Source organism: Diadema setosum, chromosome 7, assembly GCF_964275005.1.
Source record: "Diadema setosum chromosome 7, eeDiaSeto1, whole genome shotgun sequence".
Classification (NCBI taxonomy): Eukaryota; Metazoa; Echinodermata; class Echinoidea; order Diadematoida; family Diadematidae; genus Diadema; species Diadema setosum.
In genome coordinates this window covers 37,621,495-37,645,857 of record NC_092691.1, presented here as the reverse complement: position 1 = coordinate 37,645,857, position 24,363 = coordinate 37,621,495, and the positions used below count along the sequence as shown (strand labels likewise).

Genomic DNA, 24,363 nt, shown 5'->3' with positions numbered 1-24,363 from the left:
AGTGGATACCAGCTCATATTTTGTTTTAGATTGTAATTCATACTAATCTTTAGCAAATTTTTACAGTTTGGTTAAGACAACAGTTTGTGTTTCCCAGCTGAAGAGAGCAGCATAATGCGTTTGTGTGAACTTATGGGGAAAATTTTTTTTAGTTCAGTAATTTTACCCATCAACTTCTCAGAAGGTCCCGGACACAAACTGGTCTCAAATAACCCTATAAGGGACCGAAAAAGGACAAGTTCACCTCAATAGACACGAGAGTTGAGTAAATACAGCAATATTAGTAAAACACATCAGTGAGAGTTTGAGGAAAATAAGGCAATCCGTTCCAGAGTTATGAATTTTTGAAGTTTCTGCTCAGTCAAAGCTGAATGAGAAGACTTTTATAGCTTGTGATGTCACACGTGTACAAGGATATAGAGAAAGTATCAAGAAAATTCAACATATTTTCACTTTTCTTGCATAACAAAAGAACACTTGACTTCTCTCTTTTGGAAGGCAGGGTGAATAATATTGCCCTAACATACATCAGTAGCAAGTTGAAGAAATGTGCACTTTTTTCAAAAAGTAAAGTTTTGTGAAATTCACTTATATTTTCTTTTTATCGCTGTATGCATGTGACATCATACATTGTCGTAGTCGTCTCATCCAGCAGTGATTGCATCGATATTTAAAAAAGACCATAACTTTTGAATGGATTGTCCAATTTCCCAAACTTTCAATGATGTGTAAAATGTTGTTGCATTCACTCAATCCACATGTATATGAAGGTGGACTTGTCCTTTAAGAAACCATTTTCTTTTCCTTGAAATTCCAGTACTTAAAGCCAAATTCTAGGATAAAACATAATAACAAAACAAGGTAAACACGTCATCAAAATTATATTGAGATAGAACTACAAATCTTGTTTTTGGATCTTTCCCTTTCCAGTCCTGGGGACTTGTTCCTCTGTTCACTTTAGTTGTCAGATAACTTCAATAATGTTTAAAAATACAATGTCATAAACAGTTGGTTCAACTTGGAAAATGTAATAATTATTGTCATATTAAAAAAAAAAAAAATCACATAATTTTGTTTATGATTACCACGTTGTACATGGAAAAACAACAACTAAGAATTCAAGAACAAGTTGTGCACCAGCTATAGGCATGTGGCCTTTTTGTGGAGTTTGATTATTTTATGATTTTTTTAAGATTGTGGACTAGGGCATGCATGAACTGCCACATGTATCACTTTGGTATCAAGGGAATTCTGGTGAGCTAGGTATACAAAAGTCACTTCTACTGTGATGATTTTGTAGATATTAAATGTATTTGAAAATATTAATAGATAGTGAAAAGGAACTGAAGTCTTGCCTTTCACTATCACATAACAATATGGTGTTAACAAACAATGTCACCTCCGAAACACAAGAAAAAGCAACCTACATGGAAAGCTGTGATTGGAAATCTTCACAACTAAATTGCTTAAATTGGAAATCAAGTTTCTAAGATGAAAGCATCTATATGTTTACTTAACTAAAGCAGGAGAATTGATCTTGATTACAATATTATATTTACAACAGATGGGTGTATTTTGTGCATTCTCTTTGTTAAAAAAGTGAAAAAATGTAAATTTGCACTAAAACGTACAGTATAGTAATAAAAATAAGAGTGAGAGTGTGTTAGTTGATTTCTCCACTTTGAGACTTATGTTACTAAAATAAATGAAACCATTGGTGTACATGATATGGTTTCTCTTCAATAGAAATGAGCAAAAACTCTTGTTAACAGTGTTTTGTCACCTCCGAAACAGTAATTCTTAGTTTTTATCAGATCTTTTATTAATCTCTAGAAAATTCTCACTTCCTGTTGCCATATTACTATTTTCATCCAAAAGAGATTCCTGTCAATTGGACAGAATCAAACAAAATTGCTTTGTCTTCGAGAAATTATCAAATATAATACGCTTGTTGTTTCGGAGGTGACAATTGTTTCGGAGGTGACAAGTGTTAACGGAAAATTGTAAATTGCTCCGAAATGAAAACAACAGGCTATATTTCTACTACCTTCCTTCTTAGATAATGTGAGGGGATATGTTACATTTTTGTAAATGTAATGTATAACTGATGTCAAGAATAAAAAAATCAAATACATAAATCTGTTGTCTCGGAGGTGACAGAAAAGTTAACGGAAAAGTTGCATAAATTTATAAACACTCACCAAAAAATGATAAGCTATTTGAATCAAATAATCTTTGGATCGAAGTTAAGTCAGACTGATTACTATTCTGTTTTGATGGAAATTAGCAAAGTTGAATTTTATAATTGTGAGCAAGAGCTAACTCAAAAGAGGGGTTAACTGTTAACGGAAAATGTCACCTCCGAAACATAAAGTTTGGACAATTTCAGTCTTTAAAGAAGACAAAGCAGAACCTGGTAAACATAATAGTTCTTAAGTTTGGATACCTGTCTATCACCACAACAACAAAAATAATGAAAAGGAATAAACAATTTAATATGCTAGGTCTGACAAAAAAACCATGTCAGAGTGCATACACCAAAAGTGTTGGATTTCAAGCATGTAAATGCATGCCACATCTGAAAGAAAAAGAGAGGAAAGTTCATTAAGGTACCCAAGGTAGACACTGTGGGTGGTAAGTTTATGAGAAAAAATAATGCATATCTGTCTGTGTATAAGAAAGTTATACACCAATTAGTGCCAAAACCGTGTTTTACACCACTGATTGTAAAAATGGCCATATATATACTCTAAATAATCATATGATATATCAACATTTAAAATGTTGTCACACCTCTAACCTTTAGATAAATACTAAATCGAACACTCTAAATGTTAAAATTTAATATTCAAAATGTTGAACCACCATTTCAGAAATGGCAAGTAACATTTTGATTGTTAAATTTGACATTTAACTAAAGGTTGGAGAAGTGACAACATTTAAAATGTTGATTTCCTCCTGTTTTGGAGTGTATGACTGCCTGGCAATTTAGTTAAAACCGTATATATATTGCCCTTGTCTATGAGATAGCATCTTTTTTACATCTGTAAAATCATAATTTTTAAGGGGAGGTTCGATTACATTCACTGGTTACCATATAGGCGAGAAAGTAAAATATTGCCTCGAAAATACAAGTTCCTTTGCAATATGGTGCTAATTTTCAAGATCATAATAGTGACGGTGGCATTGACAAAGATACATAGTGTAAGAGATTATGGCCAGAGCAGGTATCAGTGATGAAAGTCTGTACATTGATGATGATGATGCTGATTTATACAGGAAATATGATGAGAAAGCAGACATTAATGGTGAAGAAGATGATGATGATTCAAACTGAAACCCATTATAACTGTCAACTAGAGCGTGAAGTATTTCATGTGAGAAAGATAAATGGCGTAATAAATCCGATCTTCTGAAATAAATGATAGCGACAATTATGATGTGACAAATATATATGAGCAATTCCTGGCCCTTTTTAGCTCATTTAAGCAGTGGATGACAAGAAGAGATGATATATATGAGTCTTCCAGATGTAAATGGATAACTATGATATACTGTATATTCAGCTTCCAAAATTGGCACTGCTGGTTATAATAGGATCTGGAGGGATCGCTTTGTTTAATGACTGTTTGATCTGAATGCCTGAAGAAAATAGTGTGTATCATTTGCTTTATAAAATCATGAAACAAATCCTGGTCTTTTCATAAATCACCCTCAGCATGAGTAAAAAATAATAGACACAGTGAAATCTTGCCCGGTCACTACTGCTACATGAAAGTACCAATGATGGGTCATTATCCTTTACTAATGACTGGTCATAAGCAAAATTATGGGAATGCCTGGTCACATGTATGCTTACAACCAATCATTTGATTAGGATCTGCTCCATTATTTTATCATCTCTTTTATTGATGAATTGTGAACATTACATAGAGTTGTTTTTTTTTTTTTTTTTTTTTCAAATCATTTCCGTGTTCACAATGGGCATGAAAGTTATTTCCTTTTAAACTCGTAGTACTGGAAATTCTCAATGCTAGTGACTGAATATAATTTAGCCCTCTTTGAATATAGTAAGAACAATAACACTTGGGTGACATTTACCACATATCAGATAGAGAATTCCTGATAGTTTTTCAATTAAATGATGTAAAGGGGTACAGGAAAAAAGTTAACCTAAGGTTCATGTTACAATGCAAGACTTATTGATGTTGGCAAAGAAGTGCATACATGTATGCAATTATTTTTTCTTGCAAAGCATCAGCTGAGCTAAAGTTTCACTACTTGGCAGGTAGACCCAACAACATAGTTTTGCATTCATAACAAATTTGCTGAATTATGCCATCGTTCAGATTTCAAAGTAAGATTGAGAGTCTCATTTGGCTTCAGATTTAGCATCTCTAAACTTCCGGGAGGGGGGGGGGGGGTGTTATTCTCTTTAGTGAAATACTGCCCACCTTATGTTTGTTGCTAATGTTATGTGCCATAAAGTACTGTTTATGTAGACTTTCCCAGGGTGCATTACCAAGCTGAAAGCTCTTATTCCTTCAAACTTCCATCTTAATTTGCATCTTTTATGACCAAATGTCATCTAAGGGTATATGGTTCTTTCTTTCTTTTTTGAATTGAGGTAGATGTACTCTTTGGTGACACAATATTTGCTGCTGCAATGATTGCTCCGATCTTATTTTCTCTAAGACTTAGGGTAAGGGTAAGGGTTGTGATAGAGTTTTAGGTTTAGCTTCATGGGAGGATTAGGTGTAGTGTTATATTTGTGGGTATAGAATTTATGTTTGGTGTAGCATGCAGATATTTCATGGGAGCAATAATCATAGGAGTAAACGCCATGGAACTGTACTCTTTATAGTCTCAGTAGTAATATTATGCTCTTTATATTTAACCAGTAGTGATTAGCAAATTATTTGCATGGCATTATAGTGAATGTGAGGTATGATTGCAAATGTATAAAGCCACTGTCAGTTTATAACCATCATTATTTTGAATTTGCAGAGTTTATAGTGTTCAAAGGTGTGAGTGAACATAGGTAGCATAAACAGTACACCTCCCACATATCAACGGTTCAGTATTCATCTCACATAGTGGTTCATTATTCCTCCTACTTAACAGTTCTGCATGGAATAGATTCATTGTCATAATTGTGCAAGCATATCTACGCATAAAGCCAGGTTTAAGTTTTGGAATCACTGTAGCAGCATATTACCATTATGCTACACAAGCAGTTATAAATGACCGACATCAAAAATAAAAATTACATGTTCCATACACTTTGGAGTATAGTGACAGGGTCACCAAACTTCCCATACTATTACAGTAGAACAATAAAAAAAAAAATTGGGGGGGGGGGGCCTATTCAATCTCATTTAGCTTAGAACACACCAAAATCAAAACCTCTTCAAAGCCTGTCGACTTCGAATTGACCTAGATTTCAAGGTTTGTGGTAAAGAGGGTGTCATAGGTGTGTCTTTTTGACAGGATTGATACAAACAAGAGTATCAATGCTTTTCAAAGATAAATGTCAGTACGCTCATTTGTTTGGCTATATAGTATACTGTGGTTCGAGCTTTGACAGTAGACAGCAGATTGATAAAATCATGTGTGTAATGGAGACTTGCCCTACAAAATGGCACTGTGGTCGAATATCCAGATATTTTCCAAACTTTTCTCTCTTACCAAATATTCCCACATCAACAAGAATTTTGAATCTACTCATCAGGTCAATGAAAGCATTTTCTGAATTTTCTTATCTTTTCTCATTCATCCAGTAGAAAATGTTGACTCAGTCGAGGGTAAACCATGGATGCTGACAAATAAACTGTTACAGCAAGAGAACAACATCCGTCATTGCAATGTTTTGGAATGAACTATGTACCTTATTAGGTTAAGAAATTTTAGCACACAGAAGTTGTGGTAGTCAGCCAGATAAAAGAGTCATTAATGTGTGTGGTTACCAACCAGTGTTTTCTGCAGAGGGGATGGCGGAATATCTGCGGCTTTCCTGTCAACATCTGGTGTGATGTGATTCATTCGGACTCCAATCTTAGCATGTGATATGGGATTAGTAGACCGCGTCACATCCTCATGCCCCTCTTGTTTCTGTGTTCCAAATAAAAACACAGCCGCCTCGTTGCGTAGAAGATTCCGGAGCAATTAATTAGTGCTTTCCTCATCTGTGTCCAAATTGAATACAAGTCATAAGGTGATGTCCTTAAGATGTAGGACGTTTTGAATGTGTGGAACATTATTCAGATATTAATATAGTTTGAATGACAGATATTGAAATGTCTACAAGTAGATTGATAGATATTTCTGTACAGTTTGAATTTTCATTGATATTTGAATAGAAATCTTTATCTTTCTCCAAACTTATCATGTGGAGATATGGATATCTAACCACTTTTGATACACTCATGTAATTTTTAGTTATTGATAAGTTTATACATCATGTTTCGATAGTTCATTTGTGGGTTTCATGATTGCAATCTTAATAGAGGGCTCATAGTTCATGACCCTTCTATCATGTATTTTGATATATTGATTTCCAAATTAGGTTCATTCACACGCACTCTAAATTTATAGTTTTCAAAAATTGATTTTTGCAATGTGATGTTTGAAACCCACAATTCTTGTGTGTAGACACACATACACACACACAAATTGCTATCGCAATCAGCATCACGATGCAAAATTTGGTCCATCTTTGGATATTCAAAGTGCTTTGCTTGCAGCCCAAAAAAAAAAGCCAAAATAAAATTGATACCATTGTATTTGGGACACAATTAAAATAAAAACACACAATTAACTCTTGAGTTTGAACTGACCAATTGGTATACGTCCATCATCTGAAGCAGGACGCTGGTACGAGATTGGAATCCTGCATTCATGAGTGGATAATGTTTTGGTAGCTTTATCCTTCTTGTGCTGTGGGTCCCCCTGTCCCCCTATCACCCACTCGTGCACCCTTCTATCACCCACTCTTGCACCCTTCTATCACCCACTCCTGCACCCCTCTATCACTCACTCCTGTACCCTTCTAGCACCCACTCCTGCTCCTGCACCCCTCTGTAAGTGAATCGCATACCGATAATTGCTCGGGCACTGGCAAGAGGAAAGGAGAACATGAAAGGGATATGGAGGTAAATGAGCAGCATGAAGGACTGGCTTTAATTTCACGGCACACAGTAGCTGATAAGATTACCTGCCATTAGCGCCAATTTTCTGGAACTTACTCAGCAGGTTGGGTCAGAGTTACGGACCCTCTGACGGACTGCTCACTGCTAGTGCGCTTCCATGGCCCTTGGCATTGCAGCGTTGATTTGATTACAACTGCCAACACCTTGGACTAATTGCTTAAGAACTATGACACTTTGGAAACTGTAACCCCTATTTGCAAATCACACTGGGAAATTTAAAAAGGAAACAGGCTTAGTTTAGCCTAGTTTATGGGCTTTCATATGAGACGTATTCATATCATATCGTCCATGTGACATTTACCTGATGAAGTAGGTGTCCCTAGAGAAAAGAAAATGAAAACTAATGTATGACTAAACAGGACAAAAAGATGCCTGTTTTTCCCTCTGCTAGATCTTTTGATAGGTTGAAGATACGTGGATAAGCATGAATGTTCTTGCACCAACTGTTGCCTTTAATCAAAATTATGAATCACAGAAACATCTGAAAGAAGCCTGCGGCCACCAAAGTAATAGACTCCAGGTATGGATTTAACAGCCAACTATGAGAACTGTGTGTAAAAAAGTTTTGAAGCTACTGTATGCCTTGAAATCATGTGAGAAGAGAACTCCTTGCAACCCTCCTGAATGAACCAACATTGCATATTTTCACGTTGCTAGGTTAAGGGTATATAGGGATATGACATACATCTGTTGTCGTGGCAACATGCCTGTGTCTTGAATATTGTCTGAAAAGGAGACGTTGTGGAATACTGATTTGTAAAGAATAAGATGTTGCTAGGCAACAATGCAGGGGTTTTTTTTTCCTCCCCTAACTTTCAATCCAGGCCTCCAGTATTGAGGCATTTTAGGATTTAAGGTGTTGTAACATCTGGATATGCTTATCTCATTCAGTATACCTTCCCGTTATAGGAGCTAAGAATATATTCTCTCCTGCTATCAAGAAAAGAGAGAGGGACAGATGGAGGGAGAGAGAAATCTTATTGAGACAAGTTCAAACACCCTTGGAGTAATGACGTCAAAACACCGCCGATCTGGTCGGTGCAAATTTTCCGATCCCCGAAATAGCTTGGCCAATGGAAGGAAAAGAGGATATGTTCGTTTTTAGCTGCCAAAAAGAAAGGGGCCCCCCTGCCGAATTTACCTGCCTGAGAAGCAGATTTGTCTGTCATCAGTCTTGTTAAGAAGGAGTGGAGATAGATGAGGAGGGATAGTGGTGGCCCGATAAGTTTTCGAAACGGGGGAAAGTACTTCTGGGGACCCCAGATTCGGATGGAAGTGAAAGAGCCAGGATAAAGGAGAAGGAGAAGGGGGGGGGGGGTGGGGAGATATGACTGTAGGTGCAGAGCTTTTTGAAACTGAGTGATCTGCGGTTAAAGGGACTGTACAGTTCTGGCTCAGGTGAGGATTTAGCTTTTAACGTTTTGCGAGATATTCAGATACCACTCTATTAGATGTCAAAGAGCATGCAATTCTAATGGGTATCAAAAAACTATTTGATGAAAATCGGTTTTGAACTGGCCGAGATATCCAAAAACAAGATGAAGATCCTAATAAAAGGCATGGCCTGTCGCCTTTTATTGTTAGCACTTTTTTTGATATCTCGGCCATTTGAAAACCAATTTTCATCAAATAAACGTTGAATCCTACTTGAAATTACATGCTCTTTCATATTTCATAAGAGGTTTCTCATTATCTCACTTAGGAATGTTAGAAACCTGAATCCCCACCTCAACCAGTACTGTACAGTCCCTTTGAGTGTGTATTGATATTATTAAATCATACTTTGCACAAGAAATTTGTACAAGAATTTTTGTTTTGTGTTACAGTATAAAGCCATAAAGCCATTTTTTTAATAAAGATTTTCTCTGCTGTGCAATAAGTCCACAGCAGAACAAGAAATGCATACCAGTAATGTTGAGTTGTACAGACTTTCTCTCATTGATAAGCAAGAATATCTGTGGCTGGCTGGAAATTCAGAGACTAATTGCAAGTCTTAAAGCATGGCAATGGTGGTCATACTTAAGATGCCAAGCTTCTTCTTTCTATCTTATAAAAAAAAAAAGATTCATGACATTGTTTGATCATTTAACATTCAACTATCTTTCATTGTCTGCTTTTGTGGAACAAAATAGCAAACAATTAGTATGCCATCATACCTGTCTTTGTTTTATATGAAGTTTTCTTTACTGCAGATTTGTTCAGCATGTTATTTCCAGCATTTATAGGTTATCCAAGGTTATTTTTCTACATGATTATAAAGCTAAACCAAACAGACACCCCACTATCCTGCCTTTGCAATTCATATGTTACCATATAGGGTGTATAAGGAAGTACCTCTAATGGCACAAATAATGTACTTGTGGGGAGCTGTTGTTTTTGTGGTTATGATGTGTATGAATACCAATATGAGTTTTTTAGTCCAGGCCAAAATTGGTACCATACCAGTAGGTACATCTTTAGTGACAGCTGGCAGTATCTCATGCCCTAATACCATACTGGTAGCACTTCTGTGCAAGATGTACAGGCATTGTTTTCTTTGATGGTGGTAATACCAAAGTCATTCCCCGTTTAATTCTAGATTCCACAAACAGGAATTCTAGAGACAACAGCTGGTTGCTGTCCTTTCTATTTGATTTTTTTTTTCTTTTTTAAGTATACTGGTCTATGGCAGAATTTAGGTTTTTGTTCCATTATCAGAATTTGCATTCATTGTGCAAATGATGTGGTTAGTTTGTACGACGTTTTTGTAGGAATAGTTGACAGGGATATTTGTTAGCCTCATTTGCAGGCATTTAGTACGTTCTTGCAACTCAATATGACTGTCGGTGCTTTAGCATATGATCCACAGAGATAACACTGTTTGTTTGTCTTGAAGAAGTAGTTCAAATATTTTTATTGTCAGTTACACTTGTTTCAGGTGATGATGGCATAATGTGTAAATGTTTTTTTTTTTTTTTTTTTATGTAGGACCATTTTTCAGACAACCTTATGTGGTAATAATTACAAGAATAAGGCGCCAATTGCTATCACTATCAGATGAGATAGAATTTCAGAAAAGTAAACATACTCAATCAAAATACTAGAGGTTTATGAAGATAATGCAAACAGATTACTAACGTACTCAAATTGAGAAATCCTTTCAGTTTCTCTTCTCAAATAGTTGGGTTTATTGACCCAGAGTAGTTTCATATTGCACAATGGCAGTGAGACATATAATTCAACAGATCGGGGAAAGTGTGAGCAAACCAGACAAATGTGAAAGGAGTTACGATCATTAATTGATACCAATCGGCCATCCACATCATTTCTGTGGCATCTCGTAATTATTGAAAAGGTTATATGACATAGGCTTTGGTTGCAAATATTACTGAAATCTTCAGTGTAAAAGAAAAGTAATATATGAGGGTGGTCCACGAGGGGTTTTATCATGTCACTGCAACATGCTCAAATCATTGTGCAACATCCTCAAAAGTCAGCAACATGATGCAACATCCTCAAGAATTTGCAACAAGCTAAATATAAAGTGTATTCAAACATGAGAAAAACATGTGCAAAACATAAGAATGATATCAAACTACTTGGTACTTAGATATTTGTGTGCAAAACATGAGAGAGAACATTGAATGTAAGCAGCGCAAAGAAAGATAAGCTGCAAAATGTTGCATACTACATGCTCGTGATGTGCTGTCCGTACACATGCAATTTCTAAAGTATGCTCAGATTCTGAGCTTGCAACATGCTCAATTTTAAAATTGTGGCCCACCCTGATACAACTTGTATATCTTACTTTTTGTCAAAATACATATTTGCCAGTGATCATACACAAGATGTGAACGATATTACACAATTGTACATCTTTCAGAAGGGAATTTTGCTTAAAGTTTGTGTGTCCCTTGTGTAACCCTGAAAATTAGAATCCTTTCTTATGCTGGTATATTATAGAGATAGGGAATTCAGACCTTTCCTCAGAATGATAAAGCTGGAAATTTCCTTATGTTTGAGGGGGAACCTCATTCAGATGCCCCACCCCCCCCCCCAAAAAAAAAAGAAAAAAAAATCCAACCATTTTTCTTGGTACAAAAGGAGAACGTATTCTGTAGTGACATGGTGTCAATTTTGGTATTTTTTTCTTTAAAACTCTAAGGTGTATTCCCATAAGATTTCATGTGCAATATTGGGAGATATCATTCTTTAACCAAGCAAATTTGTGTGATGTTAGCAAAAGGGATATATGACCTTGAAATCTTCACAGACATGTTTTGGCAATTTAAACTTCTCCTTGAGGAGTGTTACTGATTTTCTTCGATCTTCCTCGAACAGTTCACGCCGCCGTCATCGCAATCAACGAGGCCGTCGAGAAGCGGGTGGCGGCCGATACCATGGTGGCCCTGCGCAACCCCAACGCCCTCTTGAACAACGTGGAGGACGTCAACCAGGACCTGTACCAAGAGTGTCTGTATGAAGCCAAGTTTTCCAAGGCACAGATCGCTCTCAACAAGGTGGGCTGGTGGTATCTCTTAGGGGAGGCTCTTACTTAGCTGGGAGTGTGGGGAGAGAGAATGGAGGAGGTGGGAGGGGGATGGGGGATTAGGGGGACGATGAAGTGAAGACAGGATGGGATGAAGATATGACTAGATGGAGAAATGATGAAGGACTGACTTAATAGAAGTGATGATGTAGTGGTGATGGCAAGAGGACACGATGAAGTTGAGAATGTCATGTGATGGTACTGAGATAGAAAACTGCAGAGCTGAAAGACAAAAGCAGTGATGTAGCGATGGCAAGTGGATGAGATGAAGTAAAGATTGTTGTGTGATTGGATTAAGATAGAGAAATGAAGAGGTGATAGCATTAAAGGGACATTCCAGACGATTTTCATAATTTCACATCATGTAGTACATAAATCGACAACTCCATGTATAGATTTGTGGAATTTATTGTGGTTCTTGAGCAGAGAAACAATACTTTGAAAAACCTTAAGCAAATTACACTGAACGAGGATGATGACATAGGAGGTTCACATATTTCAGAAATGTAGCAGTGTAATTCCATTACAATACCGCTTGCTTGCGAGTTCACCTGTGTATAATCTATGCATGCCTTCTTCTTTTGTTCTGCTTCCTTGAGCCCCAACTCATGCAGTCTTATATGGTGACTCTGCCATGTCATCATACTTGTTCATTGCAATTTGTTCTAAATTTTGAAAATATTCTTATTTTTCATTCCAATCATCACAAATTCTGAAACTCTGTCCTCTGTATAACTAATTTATAGTTGTTCAAATGTAAAAATCTGAAAATTATCCGGAGGTCTCCTTTAAGAAGTGATGGAGTGAGTGGGCAAGATGACACCAGGGGATGGACAGATGAGGTGATGGAATGAAGGAATACTGGAAGGAAAGAATGGAGAAGTGAAAGACTAAATGAAATTAATGCATAGTCGATGAATAGATTATAGGATGATTGAATGAAGGGAAAATGGGATGAAATGATGATGTGCTGAAAGAAATGGCAAAAAAAAAAAAGGTTGGGCTAATAGAATGTAGACAATTCAAATCTGAACACTGAGATCCTTTGTGGATGAATCACAGGGATTAATAAATCATGGGATAATAGTGGTGAAAGAGATGCTGGAATGAAGAAGTGATGGCATGAAGGGATGCTGAATGTAATGGATTAGATCAAAGACAGATAAAGACACATATCTACTTTTGAATAGAGGGGCTTTTTATTCTGGTCTAAACAAACAGATATATTCAGCAGTTGGGGTTGATTTAATGAAATAACAAATGGAATATAAAGCAACAACAAAGTAATGAACTGACGGTAGATGACATTACACTTTAGCAATGCTGCATTAACAAATTCAAATTCTGTCAAATTCTGGTGGCATTTAAAAACATGGAAAATATCATTGCATGAAACAGTAATTTTTCATATTTTGTGATTCCATAAAGTTGCTTGTTCACATTTTTTGCTGATTATTATACAAACTTTGCTCATTTTTTTCCCTTCATCCCAAATCTGTCTTTCTTTCCGTGATAACAATGCTATCGTGCAGGCTCCACTGAAGGTACATCGTACTGGCAGCTTTTTTAGAAATCAGATATTTGTTTTTTACCCCTGCATTCTGATTAGAAATGTGATCTCCGATGGATACTTTCATTTTCTTTGATTACATAGAACCAGTGGTACATATAAGAATGGATAGAGGAGTTTTTGATAGAAGAGTATTAGATACCAATCACCATGGTTACCCTGGGTTATCTTCTTTTTGATTAATCTTGTCTTTCACTTCGTTTTGTTTGCTCATATTTTTTCTTCATGTCATATTTTATCAAACGATGCAATTCAACCATCTTGTCACAGTTATTTTCACAAAACTGTGTATCAGCCAATGTCCTCTTTTCATCTGTGTTTTGTAAAAGAATTGATTTTAGATCAATGGGTAAGTGGAGTTATTCACAGAACAAGTTTTTGATTTACCCATCTTTTTTTGTTCTTTTTTTAAAGCAGCTGTTGCATCATGTTGTACGCTGGCCCAATGTAAATGAATTACTCATGTACTAAAGTGTTGTTGCGGATGAGCAGGATTACCTATTCTCAAATGTTTGTTATCACGCACAGGACATAGAACTGTTTCCACCGTCCTTTACTTTCTCAAATTCAATCAAAGCAAAGTAGAAACCATCCTCTTGTGTTACAGGATATTCGGGATGTCATCTCAAACCAGCTGGCATGGGGTAGCTTTCCGATACTGTTACTGCGAATAGATTGTTAGAGAGATCAGTAGATGAATGAAAAACTGAAAGCCTTTGCTCAAGACTTCAGTACAAACTAAAAATGAAACACATCCAGGCAGCCCAAAAGCAGCTTCCTGTCTGGGTTTTAGACTACAGTTGTACTTAGACACCTTCACTTCCTATGCATGGGTTTCACAATGCATTCTATTGGTCTTTAGTGGATAATATTAGAAATGATATTAACTATCTGAGAAAACTAATGGCTTAAATGGGCCTATTTTCATCACTTTCATGGGGAGTTTGTTGCTAATGAGGGTTTGTTTATATGTTTTTGGTTTCATTTTTCATGGTTGTTGGTTACATCAGTCTACAATCGAGGCAGAGGAGGACATGGATGCCTACGATCTGCTCCTCACGCAGGCAGAGATCCAGGGAAACATCAACAGAGTCAATCGTAAGTTTAATGGCATATCAAATATCTTGATGGTGCTTTGCAAGCAAGTTACTTAGCATTCTGTCTTGTTTGGTTTGTTTTTATTTTGTTTACCTGAATGTTTATGCCAACAGTCAAGCATCTTGACAGAATTAGAAGAATAATTCTTGACTTTGGGATAGAATCGAGATTGAGAATTCTTTGAGATAGAAAAACATATAATTTGATTTTGATGTTGTTTCATGCATTTCTTGTAACTGTCTGTTCTTCATATAGGCCAGTCTACTAGTGTATTATTCAAACCTGTGGAGTTTATTTCCTCTCTGGACCAAGTAACTTCATGTACCTGTATCTATTCCATCTAACTGTACAAAATCAGTTCTAGTCAACACATGAAATCCAGTTTGCATGCATTAGTTATTGCTTCACCCGGTAAGCATTGGGCTAGCATTCTGGTTGTCAAGGAACAACCTTTGTTTTAGATATAATTTGAATGTGTCAATACTTAATGTTTATGTAGGAATGCACATTGCTCCTTGTTTATGACATTCTTGAGTTTGCAAGCATTAACAGCTTTAAACAGACATTAACCGTGCTGGTCATGAATCTGAACTAACCAAATATACATCACTCTGGCTAAACGTACCCTGCAGTTTTGTGTACGATTCCTGAATTATGGAATGCCAAGTGATAGTCTCACCAAATTGTAGAGTTTTTCACAAGTTTTCAGGCAACATTTATGAAATAATGCAATTTAAAACAATTGCAGTCTAAAACTCTGAGACAGTATTAGCTTCTGGAGGAGGTGGAAGTTTTATGTTGATTTTTTGGAAGCTGTAATGGTGAGGTGTGGTGTTAGAAGATAGACATTTTGCACTCGATAGGCAAATGGCAAAGTTCAACCAGGTGTGATTTGTAATGCAAAGTGTGATGAATAATTTTGGTGACAAGAGACACAGCAGTGTATATGGGTTGTGAAATCGCAGCTGTTATACACAGAGTGGCATAGCCAGATTCTAGTCAACAGATGTTGCGTTCAGACTGTGTAAGAATACACAGTAGATGCAGCTTGTGTGTCGTCTGGCAGTCTAAATTTGACACACAGTTGCAATCAGTCTTTGGCAAACACTAATACACATTCCTACATGTGTGCCCTATTTAGAGATATGCTCTTTGCACAATCATCGCAGTGCCAACTAAACTTTACAGCCATGTTGTTGAAATTTGAAATCAATCAACATTTTTTGATAAAATGATAGTTCACCACAAAGTCAAGTTTGTTGATTTTTCATGTGCCATTTTGCTTCATAGCAATATCTTGAAATATGAAATACTTGGTTTTCGTACAACACAAATCACACCCCAACATTTTCTCAAGGTGAAACACTTAGAGAAAGTGAAGAGAAATTCAAGGGGCAACTTTTAAAAAATTGTTATTTTTGTTTCTTTTATTTATTTATTTTTTTTTTTTTTTTAGAGAGGGAGTTTATAACCTGTTACACTTGTATACATCCATTAATGGGGGCTGAAATTTATTGGGTTGAAGGAGAATAAAAACCAAATATGGATGTGGGTTGAGGGAATGCAGCAATATTATAAGAAAACATTAGTGAAGTTTGAAGAAAATCAGTTTATCTGTTGAAAAGTTACAAATTTTGGTAGTTCATCGCTAGATGAGAAGACTACAACATTTTCTGGCATCACACATGGACAACAATATAGAGAAAATATGAAGTAACAACTCGAGGAAATGCATACTTTAAGAAATAAAAGAAGAAAATTTGGTTCAGGTTTCATTCCCCTTTAAGGACGGTTTCACTGTCAAATCCAGAAAAGTTGGTGATTGATACATTACAGTGACTTGACATTCATAGGGTTAAGGACTGTTTGACTGTGGATAACAGACAGACAAACGCAGTAATCACCACCCCAAACCAACCAACCCCACCCCAAACCTTGCAAAAGTTGGCATACTGTCACAAAAGTTTGGCACAATCATCCCTGGGACTGTTCTAGAGATCCCAGCATTGATTGATGGCTCTCAAGATTTTCTGATTATTCATCGGGCTCCCATTACAGTGACTTGGGAGATACAGTCCTTTAACCTACTTGCAAAACTTAAGTAGACTGAAGCTTCAAAAGTGAATCTGTGTCAGCAACAGACAGACCTGTCATCTAAACAAAGTTTGTGCATTTTTTCTTTGTGACTGCGCTACTCAAATGCTTTTCGTAAGAGGGGTACACTGTTTTGAAAGGTTCAAATTGCATTGAACAATCATGATTGTTTTCAAAGTTTGCATTCGATGCAGACCATCCTATTGCAAATCACAGTGAGCACTTTCCTTGCAAATATACCATGCCAAGCAAAAGTCTTTGCCTTTTTATGTGTATATACCTTTTATGACCTCTATGATTGTTGATGTTTTGAGATTTTCTGAAAGGAAATCTGCTATTATCAGTTGATATAGGCTTATCATACAGGATATTGTTTGGCCACATGTGCATTGTGGGGTAAGGCTAGCTTGGCCAGGGGTATGAGTGTGATTATTTTTGGTGCCGTTTGCTGTGTTTGTGGGTGAAAAGTTATGCCCAGGTTGGCAAGTAGCAATCTATTCAAAAGCAGCATAAGTTTCACTGTAACAAAATTCTTTGATAATGGTTGTAAAGTCTGTTTGTGTGAGTGTGTGTGGTTATGTTTGTTGCATGTGTGCAGGGTTTCTGATTCTGATTTTTTTAAAAGTTTGTTGTTAAGGTATGTAATCATGTTTAAATGCTAAGTGGGCTAAAGAATTTAAGAATATGTAATGAGTAGTGACTTCATGTACTATTTTTGCCATTTGATGTTTCAGATCAGTTTTTGTTGATTTGATTTACTTTCCAAATTGTTAATTGCCAAAATAAAAAAACAAAGGTATGAAATAAACTTTGCTTTCATACTGATGTATGAAAAAGTGGTAGAATGTAAGAGATCCCATATCCCTGGTATGGTGTATCTAGTCTTCTCTTGTATCACAAAAATATGCATAACATAAAATGTAGAATTTTCATTGCTAAATGAAGACAAGAAGAAAGGTTAATATTTGGCATTGAGCTGTTGCCTGAGAAAGAAGTAAAGTTAATCAAACGAAATTGATACACAGAATCAGGGATACTAAGTATTTTGAAGGAAAAAGATTTCAAATGAGCTTAAAATAATTCAAGGAAGAGTACTGAGTCATTCACATAGAGAGTGACACATGCATTTAAAAAAAAAAAAAAAAAAGATGAAAAAACATTCAAATATTAACATTTCACCAGGAAAGTTAACAAAGAACATTGGTGATTAAGCTTAGCAATTTTCATACCAATGACTACACTGTATGTGTTCAAGCCTGCTTCACTCTCTAGACAATATACATGTATATGAGGAGATAGTGGGTGTGGGGGGAAAACTCTCCAAAGGTCAATGCCCCTAAGATCAAGGCGGATTACCAAGTGGTTAGACACCCACAAATGTTTGATGGATGGTGTGCAGTACAGGGCCTGCAGACAGTTGAAACCTAGATCCACGACGCTTGATAATCTCGCTGCGGAGTGTCAGCCAGTGGCTGTGCATGGCAACGTGCATGAAAGTTTTTCTGAGACATATACAGTATGCTTACAAGGATGTACCTAGAATTCTCACTTTATAATTTATCTGATGTGAAGTAACGGGTTCAAGTGAACTATCTTAGGGTAGTCGAGGGGCCTGTGACTGTGTACAGAGGGTAGCATGTTGTCTATGTAAGCATAGATCTCAGTTTTGAAGTGCTGTAGAGAGTTTTGATGTGCTCAAGAGGGTGTTGAAAACGGGTGGTTCCTTTGTGGCCTAGCACAAAAACACAGTTGTAAACATAGCAGAATATCCCCTTCAATCTTCGATTTGATATCCAATCTTACATCCAATTTGATTGGAAATGGCATGTTATAAAGTCAAAGTCAACAGCTGACATCTGACGCCTGTCTTATTTTCGGCATTACAGAATATGGATAACCCTGCCGTAGATTTGGGATTCTACTGCGTAGCTCAAAGTCAGATCAGGAGATAAGATGGCTGATGATATATTGAAACAAATTGACCCCAAGGATCAGAGGTCAAAAGTCAGGGATGGTTGTCTGGGCGGAGGAAAATGTTCTCTCACAGATCGTTGTAAACATCAGACAGGAGTTTTGTTACAGGTTTAACAACTTCATGAGTTTAGTGTCATGTCTGCAAGTTGCTAGACAAGTTCTTCTGATCAGACGAGTCTTGAAGGCACTGCACATTGTCTGTTTAAGAGTATTTAAGTTGTCTGGTGCATGCAGTTTGAAGAGTGTGATTTGAACTATGGGAAATAAGTGGCCCTTTTTTGCCTCTTTGTTAATAAAAAGTAGTAATTTGGTTCATGATTGAGTTATGAAGATAGTCTTACAATGGAGATTACTACTTTCATAAAGTCATGTATGAGACTGCAAACTGTGTACTTCAGGTTTATCCCAAGTCATACTGTGCAGGATGATATCATAGAATTGAAGAAAGGCTTAGTGATATTTCAAGTTATTTGCCATGCAATTGATTCAAAAACTGAGTGTCACACTGGTATAAATAGATTTCAATACACTAACTTCACACATTGCAAAAAGCCTGCTGATTCTCGGAAAGTGAGGATTATATATTTTTTTTTTTAGTTTAAAAAAAACCCAAACACCAATGTCCAGCTTTGTGTATATGTTATTGTTGAGTGGTTAAGTGCTTTAACTGGATGAACTTATTGGTTCAAGCCCCAGTTGACATGGTATTTTGTTATTAGGCTTGACATTGCTACACAATGTCATTCATTGCTTTGGAAATCTTTGCAGCATCCATTTGTCTTAATTCTTGTTAAATGACTGCCAATTGATTTTATCATATTCCCATGACCAAGCAGAATTATTTTTAGATACTCTGATCAAAATTGCAAAGAACTGAAAAGGAAAATGCTGTAAAATATTATATTCAGCTAATTACCACTTATAGCATACTTACAAAAAGCTTATTGTATTTTCACAATCCTTTAATACCCTACTGAGAGTATGTATTATCTCATCATGCTTTATCTTAATATGTTGCCCTCGCAATTAATTTCTTGCAATTAATTACTTGTTAATGTATGACCTTTGATTCATTCTTGTTTTGTCTCTCAGTGAACAAACAGCTGGATAAGATACAGTCCCTCCTGTCTACCCAGAATGCTTCAGAGCTCGTTGAGGTGCTGATGAACCCTGCCCTCGGACTGAAAGATGTCAACAGAGAGAATGCAGACTGGTATCTCGCCACCCTCCAGCAGGCGAGGCAAGAAAAGGCAGAGGTATGAACAGCTGAGAAATGATAACAATCTCTTTGTATTGTCACTTTCTAAGAGCAAGGGAGCAAGTTTGATGGGTGCTGTTAGCCTCTCATAACCTCAATTGTAAAAACATTTTGATATTCTATATAAATATGTTTCCTATAGGACTGAAGGAGTTAATCTGTGTTTTCTTCTTGGAAAAGTACAACTGGAGAAGTTCACATACCACATACATTAATCATAAGCATATATGCAAGTATATATGTAAGTATATGTATATATGTAAGTTTACCTCAAACATACGTGCAGGTTAAGTGAATGCGGAAGCATTAGTGAAACAAGGAGCTAAAATGCAACAAAAATAAGACAACCTGTTCAAAGGTTATGAATTGGTTCCTTTTCTGTTGATTCCACGTGCCACCCTCTTTAACTGGATACTCTACAGCAATTTGTGATGTCAAAATAGTCCAAGGAGATCATGAATGTGCAAAAATTTACTTTTCTTGGACACTATTTTGTTGTTTGTTTTTGTTTTAAGCTTTGCTTAAAGGGATGAACTGTTTGCAGTACTTTGAATAGAAGCATTTCTCACTGATGGGGGGGGGGGGGGGAGACACATACTTTGTGTACAGATGTGTTTGTGACTTTGCAACATTGATTGTACCTTTACATGTATTTCCTGTTATGTCAGGCAAGCGGTGAGCTGAACCCAAGACTAGACAAGGAGGAGTTACAGGCTGGGGTGTACGCCTCCAATGTCCAGGCCAAGGCAGACAGAGACAGTAAGTCCAGCTATGTTTTGCCACCTGCATCCTATAGAGCTTTTATGTCCATGTCCTTGCAAAAGATATTGTAACAAATGGAGCTTATGCGTAGCACTTAATCCGTTGAGGATGGGCTGATTTTGCTATAACACGCATTTCCCATAGACGCCTGCCCGAGTATGCACGGGACTGGTATTCAACGGGTCAAACATACAACTTTCATACCATTATGAACGTGATTTTGATTGCTGTTACAATGTAGCTTTAGGCATATATGGGCCAAAGACTTCCAGTCCATTACAATGTACATGACCTTTAGTCAAACTATGTTTCTGTGCACTCAGATATCGTGTCATTTTATGCAACTTATAAAATAAAAAGGAAGCTCTAGAAATAAGAGTATTATACTACAAGTATTTAATACCCCTTTCAGGTAATCGCAGTTCAATTATCCGCATCCAAATAATGCGGATGAAGTAGTCAAAATCGCGTTCATATATCCCATGAAGTGCGCACTACTTTTACGAGCACCCGTTCATATAATGGTGCGAAGGATGGAGTTATTTGTCATGGTTACGGCGCACGCCTCTATAATGATGTAATGTTTCCGGTGAATATCCTCACGTGTATGCACACCTCTCGCGCGCTCAAGCTCAGCACTCAGCGGTTGTGCGGGAAATCGAGTGACCTTTGACTGAACTGTGGAATGTTAGTGCGGATAAGTCGTAAAACGCGTTCATGTATTCTCTATCTACTCCTCATGCTGCAATTATGCGCATAATAGCAGCATCAAAATAATGCGCACTTTTCTACTCCTCTCCCGTTCATGTAATCGAAATTTTACGACTTAGTGCTCCTATTATCCGCATCCACGATTACCTGAAAGGGGTATTAGTCTCTGAAAGGGGTCAATATATGTGCAGTTATTTAGATAAACTGTAAGGTGGAAAGGTCAGTGATCAAGGTCAAAGGTCACACAGTATTGGTTGTGAATGTCTTTTTTCAGCCATAACTTAATTGAATCCATCCCAAATCCAGTGGCGAATGCAATTTTGTAAGGATGGAAATTGATTGAGGAATGTTTTCAGTGTGTCAAGGCAGTCAAAGGTCAACTCTCAAGGTCAAAGGTTATGATCAGTGAACCTCATCTCGCTGTAAATGAAGGGACGTACTTAATGAAATATAGTGATCATTTGAGAAGCGGCATTCTGATGGGCTACATCAAACAAAAACCTGAACCAAATCAGCCTTAGTGTTATTTGGGCAAGTTATAACTTGGCATAAAATTTCCCTTCAAAGATGACAAATGGAATTACAGTTACATGCAATGAGTCATGAATGAAAAACTACCTCCAATTTTGACATGAGTGATATAGGGTTCATAGAAGTTTCTTGGATTTTTTTTTTTTTAAATGGTACACCTGATTTTTGGCACATAAGTGACGGAAATGTTCAATATCTCACATAAACATTACATCATAAGCATTAACCAACAACCATATTGAGGTTAGTTGACCAGTTGGCATAGTTAGATATGATTATGTACGCTGATTCCTACTCGTGAACAATGCTTAGCAAATCTAACTTTTGCTTCAGCTGTTGTGACAATGGTAGTGTTATGTGATGCTCTAAATGTTTTCTATTGTTTCTCTTGTCTCTTGTTGTTGTTGTTGTCCTTTTTTTTTCTAGGAAAAAACTCTGATGGTCAAGTATTTTCATGTTAGTATGTGAGACCAGGAAAAAAGTTTCTGACTAAACTAACCATTGTAACCACTTTTTTAGAATGGTCAAGGTTACTGAGATTTAACCCTAACTGCACTGGGGGGGGGGGGGGGGGGGGGCTGGGAGGCCCCCCCCCCCCTCCATACTTTTTGTGTACAGTTACATACTGTCAATAGACCATGGCTTGCATTACTTTATAAATTTTGCTCAGGAATTGGTTTTCCACTTGGTTCATGCTTCTATGTTGTTCTGAAATAAATTGGGCAAAGTTTAGAAACAATGATATACATAAGGAATTAAAACAATAGAAAACATAAGAAAAAAATTGTTTTTTTCTCGTTTTTTTATCCACATAGATGATTCAATTAACTCTTATCCTTCCACATGATTTACTGGGCACTCTTAGAAAACAATAGAATACATAACAAATGTAAACAGTAAAAACAAAAGAAATAAAAACATTGGAAAAACAAAAGAATAATTGATATTTTCACTTTTTGAGACAAAAAACATGATTCTGTAAAGTCAATTTCAACAATGTTTTATGAGTATGGCAAATAACTTGTTTGATTTTTCTCACATTTCTATACTGTTTGTATTCATTGATTTTTCTTATATTTTGCACGCAAAATCACATATAAGCTAATTTTTATTAAAGAAATCAAAAATTTACATAAATTTGCATAGATTATACTTCAAGTTTACAATATCAGGGACATTAGAATACAGTTGAAAAGTATGGTAGTGCCCATGGGTCCTGTAAAAGGATAATTTTACTTCCAGTTTCATTCTAGTACGTCATACATTTCAAAAGTATGCAAAAATTCATAAGTAGTAAATTTGCATATTAATAGTTTATGCAAATCTGCTGTACTTATAAAAATAGATAAGAATTGATTTATTTCACATTTGGGAAACATTATTCTTCATTATTACACAGTTTTCATGTAATTTTATACTTGTTTAGGCTGAAATTATGAAAATATCCTCCAAATGCATAAAATACGCATTATGAATAATTAATTACCTAATTATGCAAAAGATTTGCATAATTGATTAAAATAAATTACACCATCAGATTCAGCACGCGAAGATCTATCAGCATGCAAATTTTTAAGTTCATCGGACATTGCGTTTCCGAGATCAATGGGGGGGGGTCCTCCCAGGCCCCCCCCCCCCCCCCCCCAGTATTTTCATGGAGCCAAATAGCCCAGTACAGTAAGGGTTAATGAAAACATCTTCAAATCATCAAATTTTAGCAGGAAATTTTAGAGACAGTGCTCATCCATACGCATTGTATAATGTCAAAATGAACATAGTGTTGCCAAACATGAATTTATACAGTGACAGCATGAAGGAGCTACTTCTGCTACATTTGATTTATAGACTGATGCCTGCAAAGGAATAAAAAAGGACTTGCAGTCTCCATCTTGATGAGGATTGTTGAACTCTCAGTCTAGGTGTGCATATCACATGACATTTAGATAGTGCGTAGTCATACTGCTTATGCTCCAAAAATAGTTTCTAAGATCTGTATTGAAAACATAGATACAACAATGATAACATCTGTTCAGCTGTAGGAAGTATTGGAAGTAATGTAATTTCAATACCAGGCAACGTTCAGCCCTGCAGAGGTTTTTTACAAATTTCCATACAGTCACATACATGTTTTGTCATCCTTTGCTATCAAAATGTCATTCAGTCTCACAAACTTTAAAGTGCGGTGTATTTATCTCTTTCATATTACCATTCACTATTCTCACCTACACCTTTGTAGGTGTACATAATTGTGTATATCAGTCCCTATTACTGTCTTGATGCATACAGTGTATCTCTCCAGTTTACTGAAATGTAGAGTAACTCTCTCATAATATTCTTCCACCATATGACTCATCATGCTCAGTTTCAAAACCATCATACAAACTTGTGTACATAGTCGGCTATCACTGCTACTAAGCACAAGGTAAATGTTTGTCATCTAATGTGATGTTTACACTTTGATGCCTCGATCTTGTCATTGTTAACTTGAAACCCATCCCAATGAATGTCAATTCTTTTTTTAGGAAAGTTTAGTCTGTCTATCAAATCAACTATTTTTTCTTCTTTGTCAGATTTTCTCCTCATCTTTCTTAGTTCCGTTTATCACATATACCAAGTTTAAACACTATTA

General features: G+C 36.4%; 1 protein-coding gene across 1 annotated transcript in view; it reads left to right on the top strand.

Moving 5' to 3' along the window:
• The window catches only part of LOC140231321 (ras GTPase-activating-like protein IQGAP1), a 140,576-nt gene that overhangs the window by 63,674 nt on the left and 52,539 nt on the right, over positions 1 to 24,363 (top strand). Inside the window, exons 9-12 of the mRNA XM_072311470.1 lie at positions 11,529 to 11,707; positions 14,317 to 14,404; positions 19,565 to 19,728; positions 20,399 to 20,489. Coding sequence (XP_072167571.1) covers positions 11,529 to 11,707; positions 14,317 to 14,404; positions 19,565 to 19,728; positions 20,399 to 20,489 — 522 coding nt within the window. The remainder of the gene's footprint in view (positions 1 to 11,528; positions 11,708 to 14,316; positions 14,405 to 19,564; positions 19,729 to 20,398; positions 20,490 to 24,363) is intronic.